The following is a 10,175-nucleotide window of genomic DNA, read 5'->3' as shown; positions in this document are numbered from 1 at the left end:
TTATTAATTAATTAGTATATAAATAATAATAATACAATTATTATATGAATAGTATACATTAAATAGAAATGTATATATTATGTATTATTAGTTAACTGCCTTAGAGGTAGTTAAATTATCAGTAGTCTTTTAAATTATAGTAATAATGATAATGATTTCAATTAAATGGGTAATATTAGATTGATTTAAGAATTAATATAAAATAAACAAGATTGAAAAAAATGCGGGGATAAAAATACAAAATAATTAAATATTATTTATCCTATTTGCATAATTGTTGTATTCTGTTATCGGTCAATTTGCTTTTGTACATATGTTATATATTTATGTAATGCCTGTATATATATAGTGGTTTTAATATTCCTAAATAATTTAATATTTATGAGTTTTTGTATTCAATATTTAAATACTTTGTATATTTTGAGGTAATTTCTACGAGATATTCACATGAATATGTTGTAATAATAAGATATTGTCAATAATAATAATAATAATAATAATAATAATAATAATAATAATAATAATAATAATAATAATAATAATAGAATAAATTATAGATGTTAAAATGAATAAGGCTAATATTGATGAATAAAGTTTTTTTTCTCTGTTTTGTTTTCGAATATTTCACCTACATAGATTGATTCAGATAAATTCTGTCAACAAAATAAGGAAGACAGTTGATAAGTGTTTATCATTAATTGATAGATAATTTTTATGGTCCCCGTGAATTGTTTACAGGAGAGAGGTGTAAGGCATGAATATATATATTATCGGCTACGTGGAACGGATCCATTCAATGAACTACCAGTAACAGAACCAGTAGTATTTCCTATTGAATCACAAGGACTACGAACTTCTGATTTTAAACGAACAAATTCACGAGCTATCTCATCTTGAGGACGTTGTGATAATATACGTAGTATAGTCCATCCAGTATCATCAAGATGTAATCTTTTTCCCAGACTACAAATACATGCACATGCACCACTTTGACCAGCACCAGTTCGACCATCTCTTGAATGAATTGTAGGTGAAGCATTTAAATCAGTTGTTGTTGCTAAATCACGTAGTTGTAATACAGTCAACCCAATCAATCGATCTGTTCGACCGAAACAATAATCTTTGGCACACATATGTAATTCATACGATTCTGGATCAGAACCAGCACTGAGAAAGCTAGAAATTTTGACAAAGAAAATAGAAAGAAGATTATACTCATATAGAATTATTGGGCCTAGCATCCAGTGAGATGACTGAAAGACTAATATAAACGAAAAATATTTTACTTGAACTACTACTAAAAACATAAAAGCAATGGATTCGTGTTTCGTCCCTGTATGAGATATCTCAGCAGTGAGGTTCAAGGACCCCGCAACTATATAGGTGATGAGACAGTTGTCCCCCTTAGGCAATAGAAGATAGTTGTGGAATATCGTGGATTGATTCAAGTCGAACGTCGACACAATTGAATCTCGCCTCATTGACTATATATATATATATATATATCAGATTGTACATGCTTTATTGTAATAAGGGTTGAAAATGCTACATAACCAAACTTGTAATAATCTCATAACTGTGATGGAATAGCTATTCAATGTTTCCTGGTTTTCAATGGTGGTCTAACTAAGATCATTCTGTAATTGGACTTGTGATCATTTATTAATTATTCATTGAAAACACTTTTCCCTTTAACCCAAACACAATATCTCACAAGTTTAAATGACTCAATGGAGAAATTCTAAATAAACATTAATTTACTTCCCAAGAAACCTGAAATCTTTACAAAAAAGCCCATTTCATTAAAATAAGGAACACATTCATTCTCTAGGAAACATACAATGTAAATGTTTCATTAAACACAGGCGACCAAACATTATTCTTTGATTTTGTTGCAAATTTATGCTTTTTTTCACTTAATAATGGACCAAATAATACTACTTCAATAAAAGGTTTAAATGTTCCCGATGTTGTCCATTTCAAATTATTGGCTGCAATAACTAAACAGAAAGAAAGAAAACAAAATGATGTAACTTTAACGAAAAAAACAAGACATAAAAATATTGTTCGATTTCGCATGGAATATGAGATGTTGACTGTTTCAAAAGTTGTTAAAATTTATCAAAATTTAATTTTATTAAAGGGTGCTTGTATAGATTGTTGAATTTTATGGGTGATGGTTCATTAGTCTAGAGTTTAAGTGTGCGACTCGATATCTGAAGGTTCTAGGCTCGATCATTGATGGACCGCGGATGCGCGCTGCTGAGGAGCCCCACTTCTCAGTGATTCTTGATTCTCAATGGTTGCATGAGATCAGCATGTGATGTAAAGTTAAAGTATAAAATTAAGTTTTATGATACTGTAATTTGTTGAGAAAACTGGAAATTATTTTGGTCTGGAGAGGTTATCTATTCTCTGATAAGACGTTTTATAGAAAACGTCAGAAATTCGACTACGTATTCACTGGGATATTATTATTACCCTAAATAATCGAACCGTTGCTCAACTGAATTGGAGGTATTAAGTCAAGATTTCTTAGGAATATTTCCAAAGAATCTATTATGGTGATAATTTTTTTCTAGATTTTATTATAGGAATGATGATTTACGCAAGTATTAATCAGCGATTTATTGTAGCTGCCTACAGAATTCCTACGAAGCAGACACTCATGCACGTACATCTCTTCGTCGCATGATTTTATTTGAAGTCAAGTATAACATATAATTACTGTAGCATATATCCTATCCGATGATTGACTGAAATAAACATGTCTTCCACATATCAGAATGTTGTGAATTCAGGGAATTCAACGTTTTTAATGTTATTTATTTTACAATAGTAACTGTTTGTAACTCCGCCTGTAGCTCTTATAGGGTTGCTGCCGGTCCCAAGCCCGGGTAAAGGAGGAGGGTTGGGCATGGGGTTAGCGTCCCCATCCCGTAGAAAACTAACTCGCTACAAAAACGATTACCAGAAAAAATAACTCAAACCATTTTAACTCTGCCCTGGGAGTTAGAAGGTCTTCATTTAGAAGAATTATGACGCTTCATGGTGAAAGCCGAGTTCCTTCGGAAGCCGCGAGGCCGATGCCCCTTCTAACAACCAGAGCAAAAATTTTTATAGGTACATGGAACGTTCGAACAATGTGGGAAACCGGGAAGACTAGTCAAATATCAATGGAAATGAGGAGATACAACTTAGCAGTACTGGGAATCAGCGAAACCCACTGGACCCAAGCTGGACAGAAAAGGCTAGCTACGGGAGAGATGCTGCTATACTCCGGTCACGAAGAATACAATGCTCCACACACTCAGTGAGTCGCTCTAATGCTGTCCAAAGTGGCACAAAATGCACTTGTAGAATGGGAATCTCATGGATCCAGAATCATCAAAGCATCATTCAAAACAAAGAAGGAGGGGATCACAATCAATATTATTAAATGTTATGCACCCACCAATGATAGCAACGACGACATTAAAGATCAATTCTATGGGAGGCTGCAATCAATCATAGAGAAGTGCCCAAGAAACGACCTCACCATTCTGATGGGAGATCTAAACGCCAAAGTCGGAATAGACAAAATCGGATATGAACATATCATGGGACGACATGGACTGACTGGGAGAGAGAAACGGAAACGGAGAAAGATTTGCAAATCTATGTGCATTCAACAAATTGGTCATAGGAGGCACAATATTTCCACACAAGCGTATACACAAGGCTACATGGATCTCACCGGACCACACTACAGAGAACCAAATAGATCATATTTGAATCAACAAAAAATTCCGAAGGACAATGGAAGATGTGAGAACCAGGAGAGGTGCTGACGTAGCTTCAGATCACCACCTAGTTGTAGCCAATTTAAAACTGAAGCTAAAACAGAACTGGACAAGTGGACAAACAGCAATACAAAGGTTCAATACAGCCTTCCTTCGAGATACTGACAAACTCAATGAATTCAAGATAGCTCTCAACAACAGGTTCCAAACCTTACAAGATCTACTGAAAGAAGAAACTACTATGGAGGACAACTGGAAAGGCATCAAGGAAGCATTAACTTCAACGTGTCAAGAGGTTCTCGGTCTAAAGAAATACCATTATAAGGAATGGATCTCTATGGAAACACTGGACAAGATCAAAGAAAGGAAGAACAAGAAGGCAGCAATTAACAACAGCCGAACACGAGCAGAGAAAGTCCAAGCACAAGCTGAATACGTAGAAGCAAACAAACAAGTGAAGAGGAGCATTAGAGCCGACAAGAAGAAATACGTTGAAGAACTAGCAACGACGGCAGAAAAAGCTGCTAGAGAAGGAAATATGAAACAACTTCACAATACAACGAAGAAACTAGCAGGGAAATACAGTAAACCAGAGAGGCCGGTCAAAGACAAAGAAGGCAGGAAAATCACCGAAATTCAACAACAGCGTAACAGATGGGTAGAATACTTCGAGGAACTCCTGAATAGGCCGGCTCCAATGAATCCACCGGACATCGAAGCAGCACACATAGATCTTCCTATAGATGTCAATCCACCAACTACGGAAGAAATTAGAATGGCCGTCAGACAAATCAAGAACGGGAAAGCAGCAGGACCCGACAACATACCAGCTGAAGCACTGAAATCAGACATCGAAGCAACCACAAGGATGCTTTATCAAAAATATTTGGGAGGAGGAACAAGTGCCGATGGACTGGAAAGAAGGACACCTCGTCAAGATTCCAAAGAAAGGAGATCTGGGCAAATGTGAAAACTACAGAGGCATTACACTACTGTCAATACCAGGGAAAGTCTTCAACAGATTGTTGCTGAACCGGATGAAGGATGCAGTAGACGCCCAACTTCGAGATCAGCAAGCTGGATTCCGTAAGGATCGGTCGTGCGCAGACCAAATTGCAACACTACGGATCATCGTCGAATAATCAGTTGAGTGGAACTCATCACTATACATCAACTTCATTGATTATGAAAAGGCATTCGACAGTGTAGATAGGAGGACATTATGGAAACTTCTTCGACACTACGGAGTTCCTGAGAAGATTGTCAATATTATCCGGAACTCATACGACGGACTACAATGCAAAGTAGTGCATGGAGGACAGCTGACAGATGCATTCCAAGTAAGGACCGGAGTCAGACAAGGCCGTTTACTCTCTCTCTTCCTCTTTCTTCTGGTGGTCGACTGGATTATGAAAACCTCAACATCTGAAGGAAAACACGGAATACAATGGACAGCTCAGAACCAATTAGACGATTTGGACTTCGCAGATGACCTAGCCCTCCTATCACGTACACACGAACAGATGCAGATGAAGACAGCCAGTGTAGCAGCAGTCTCTGCATCAGTAGGCCTCAGCATACACAAAGGGAAAACTAAGGTCCTCAAATACAACACGGAAAACAGCAATCCAATCACACTTGATGGCGAAACTCTGGAAGATGTAGAGTCCTTCACATACCTGGGAAGCATCATCGATGAACAAGGAGGTTCAGATGCAGACGTAAAGGCGAGGATCGGCAAAGCAAGGGTCGCATTCCTACAATTGAAGAACATATGGAACTCAAAACAACTTTCAACCAATATCAAAGTGAGAATCTTCAATACGAACGTCAAAACAGTCAGTTCTATTGTATGGAGCTGAAACTTGGAGAACTACAACAACCACAATCAAGAAAGTACAAGTATTTATAAATAACTGTCTACGCAAGATACTCAACATCCATTGGCCGGATACCATCAGCAATAGCCTTCTGTGGGAGAGAACAAACCAACTTCCAGCTGAAGAAGAAATTAGGAAAAGACGTTGGAAATGGATAGGACATACATTACGCAAATCGTCAGACTGCATCACGAGGCAAGCCCTAACTTGGAACCCTGAAGGGAAGCGAAAAAGAGGAAGGCCAAAGAACACGTTGCGTCGGATAATAGAAGCAGATATGAAAAGGATGAATTACAACCGGACGGAGCTAGAAAGGATTGCCCAGGACAGGGTTGGATGGAGAATGCTGGTGAGCGGCCTATGCTCCTTCACGAGGAGTAACAGGCGTAAGTAAATAAGTAAGTAACTGTTTGTATTGTGAATGGAGTGACTCTATGTTTCTTATATATAGATTTTAAATATAAAGCCTGTGATACCAGTCAACGTGTGAATGGTGAGATATAAATCGTTGCCGATCTTGAGTGATTGTCCAATTTTAATACGAATTGATTAAAGTCTGAAATATGAACCAGTAAACTCTGTGTAGCTCAAATGTATCACAATCACCTCAATACCTGAAGGTGTTGGATCTGTTCCCAGGTGTATCGTTAGGCCACCTTTCTGAGGCGTCCTAAAATATGTCAAAACAATTTTATGATATCTCTTAGTTCTTAATAGTTTTGAGGAACTAAGACCCTAAGAAACTGACTACAAACTGGAGAATGTCCACAGACATCTTACAATAAGGTGTTATCGACAGTAAAACGACATAATCCTTATTCAGTAATATCAGTGTGTTCATATGTTTATTAGTTTTCAGCTGTCCTCCAAATGATGTCAGTTCATGATGAAAATTGCCTTCAAATGTTACGATATCTCCATAAAATGACCCAGATTTGAAATCATCATAAATCCAAAGCTACCTATGATCAAATTCAACACCGGTTTTCACGGGGATTACGATATCGTTAAATCATCAATTAGGAACAAAGTGTTCTACATTTTTTCCTTTAGTCAATATAAGATTTAACGTTACCTACACCCAAGTCAAAAATGATGCAGTTAGTCGTCAACATTAATATAGGACAGTTGACCAGCACTTCTTAGTTTTCCATGAACTCATATAATGTAAGTTTGTGATGAAAATTATCACCAAAGTATGCAATATCTCGCGGGGGGGGGCGAGATCATGGATACACACTGCTGAGGAGTCCCACACTAGGACGAAACGGCCATGCAGTGCTTCCAGGCTTCCAATGGTGATCTAGCTTCAATTGAATCATGATCTCAACCATTAAAAATTACTATCATATTCACAAAACCCCTTCTGATATTAAATATCTAAATATTTAGATTAACATAAAGAATTTGAAATTCTGAAAAGTATGTTATACCATTAAATTCAAAATATGCTATGAATAGTAACATCGATATAGGACATTAATCAAAATAGTATGTTTTACAACTTCTCTGTCTTGTTTGAATTCATTTAATAAATGTGACTCATACATACATGTAAATATAAGTACAATTAAAGGTTTTCTGGAGCTTTGTCTATGTCTGAGACATACTGTGTTGTGTGAACAATGACCTTGTAAACGTACTTCAATAACACAGCAAAATAGAAAAAAATATTATATAGATAAAACAATATTTATATTGTTTTACCAAATTAGGCTTTTGAGAATTAATATTGAGTATTTTTACGATATCGATAGCCAAAAAAAGAACGCTGACTTGTCATTACTGTACCATGTTGTATGATATATGTGAATGGACTTTATGTTGATGATAATCATATTCCTACACTTAATAGTTAAGAATTATTGATTAATTATCTATCTCTCTCATAACCCACTAGCTTCAAACCTAACGACATAATAATAAACGTAAATAGTATTTCAATCTAATGAGGCCTAAACAGTATGATAATGCATTGAAGCCTTTGAAATGAAAATAAATCTTGATTTCATCCAGTGTACACTACTAGTGATAATTTTTGTACATTTCATATAAGCTTCCAAATATTCTAGATCTAATACCCTGAAACTAATCGCAAGCGAATTAGTCTAGAATTTTTTTTTCACACAAACTACTAGAATAAACTGTTAATTTAAGTAGTATTATAGTTAACAAGAATGTTCAATACAGTGTCATACATTTTCGTTAATTGTGTATTCTATCAACATAGTACACTTTTACTGAATTAATAATGAAACAGAAATATAAATGTAAATTAAAATCTTAAAAATTCCACTTTTTATATCCTACAGGTAATAAAGTTTGTAATATTGTCATTAGACCGAATGATTTAACTTTATGGTTTATCCCTTTTATTGTTGAACATTGAGTGATTGAAATAAATTGATCTCGTTCTTTTAGATTATTAGTTTTGTTTCATAGTTGACAAAAAAAGAAAACAGTTCAACGAGCTGTAGAACAAATAACTTAAGATGACATGGTTTACAGAGATAACAAAAGACTAATTTATGACCGTTAAGGTTTTATTCATTATCAATAACATGGGGGAGAGGATTCATCATAATCTCTGTTTATTGAAATTTCTTCACAACTTTGATTGTTTAACTTAAGTCATTGACAGATTGTTTAAAAACTGAAAACATTAAGAGTAATTAGATACATCATAAAATGTATTGATTACACATTTTTAAACAGTTGCTAACAGTCTAATTCAGTACATATCACTGTAAACTTTAAGTAATTATTCATGAAGTCACAACAACTAAGGAGTGTAGTAAACTTATTTCATGTAACGTTCAATATTTATCAGCACTCTCGACAAATGTACAGTTCATTCTTGTCTGTGTATAGAATAGTTGAAAATATTCTTACTTGTTGTCTTAAACTATACGTTGTTCGCGTGAAACACACTGCTCTACAAATCTTCTTCATCGGTTTTTAGTTCCCTACAATCTGATGAAAAGTGAATCTAACGTTATTGATGCTTTAGACATTACGAATTAATTCTGGATGATAGCAACTTAGAGTTAAATTTAGTTGTAACGTTCCTTCACTTTTCGAAAAGTCAGGTGATTACTGATTATAATTATTTATGATGTTCTCAAGTTTTATAGATATTGAACAACAGTGACGGATTATTACAGTTTACTGAGTTATAGAGTAATACTTCACTGTTTACTCGTCTGAAAACAGACAACTAAAAAAAGTCAGTTCGTAGTATGACTTGAATATAAACTGACCTACTTGTATTCATTATGATAACTTAACAACGGAGAATATACTTGGATTAGCTTTGTTTTTCAGATAAATGAAAAAGATCAGTCATTATGTTTATTTTTTGTTGTTGTTTAAATGACACTTTAGCATGATCTAAATGAATACTTTGATCTATTCCTTGATTTACGGAATTATAAATATACTCTTGACTTTCTGAAATATGAAATGAAGTTTGATAGTCTTCCTAATCGAAGGAATACTGTTGATAAGATTATCATCTTTTATGCGTTGAATATCGTATGTTTGATTACAAACATTCTTCTTGAGTTTTTTTTCTCTCTTTAAATTGGGAATTTTAACGTTAGGCAACGGATAAACAGACAGATAGATACATAAATCAATAGATAGAGGGAGGAATTTAAATTTTAATGAAAATAAATTTGATGCTGTTTTTCTTTTTACAATAAAAAGTCTGCTAATCTGCTATGTGAAACAAACGTTTTTAGACAATAAAAGGCATGGATATTATTTGTATATCCCTATTTCTTTTAAGATCTTGGCTTTTTTTATTATTTCATATGTGAAGCCAAATGTTTTTGTCTGAGAAAAGAAAATTTTTAATTTATGTTTATTCTAGCTAGAATTGTAAATTATTATTAGTATGAAAGGCTTTCTTTCATTGTTATTATGTTATATACAGTTTGCAAACTAAATGCTGAAGAGTCTTACAATAGAATGAAATGGCTGTTCAGTGCTTCCAGATTTTCCATGGTGGTATAGCTTCTATTGACTCATGATCCCGACTATTAAATTATTTTTTTTTTAGTAGTTGAAATCATGAGTCAATTGAAGCTAGACCATTATGAAAACACCTGGAAGCACTGGACGGCCGTTTCGTCCTCATATGGGAATCCTCACTAGTGCGCATTCACGACCCCACCCCCCGCGAGATTCGAACTCAGGATCTATCAGTCTCGTTTGTGAGCGCTTAACTTCTAGACCACTGAGCTGGCTGACATCCAACGGTGTTATTGTCTAACTTCAATCAATCCACGAAATTGCGCCACCTTACACTATTGTCTTCAGTGAGCTGACATCTCACAACAGACCTGGTTGAACTCCACTAGTCACGGCTTCTCACTAGAACTTCAGGAAATGCCTCTTGAAATTAGTCACTGGTGAGCAGATGATTATTATCAGAAGGGATTTCTTAGAGATTTTATAAATTTCAATAGTTGGAATCATGATTCACTTGAAGCTAGACCACGATGGAAAG

At 34.9% G+C, this 10,175-nt stretch overlaps 1 protein-coding gene across 1 annotated transcript in view; it reads right to left on the bottom strand.

Moving 5' to 3' along the window:
* Positions 1–767: 767 nt before the first annotated feature.
* UNC13C_3 (Protein unc-13 C) overlaps positions 768–10,175 on the bottom strand; it is a gene marked incomplete at its 3' end in the record, with an annotated part of 136,419 nt that continues 127,011 nt past the window's right edge. The window contains exons 43-44 of the mRNA XM_051218576.1: positions 1,841–2,000; positions 768–1,176 (exon numbers count right to left, since the gene is read on the bottom strand). Of these exons, the coding sequence (XP_051075072.1) occupies positions 768–1,176; positions 1,841–2,000 (569 nt within the window). The remainder of the gene's footprint in view (positions 1,177–1,840; positions 2,001–10,175) is intronic.

This window comes from Schistosoma haematobium, chromosome 1, assembly GCF_000699445.3.
Source record: "Schistosoma haematobium chromosome 1, whole genome shotgun sequence".
In the NCBI taxonomy this organism is placed as follows: Eukaryota; Metazoa; Platyhelminthes; class Trematoda; order Strigeidida; family Schistosomatidae; genus Schistosoma; species Schistosoma haematobium.
Note: the sequence above shows the minus strand (reverse complement) of the source record. Positions and strands in the feature narration are given on the sequence as shown.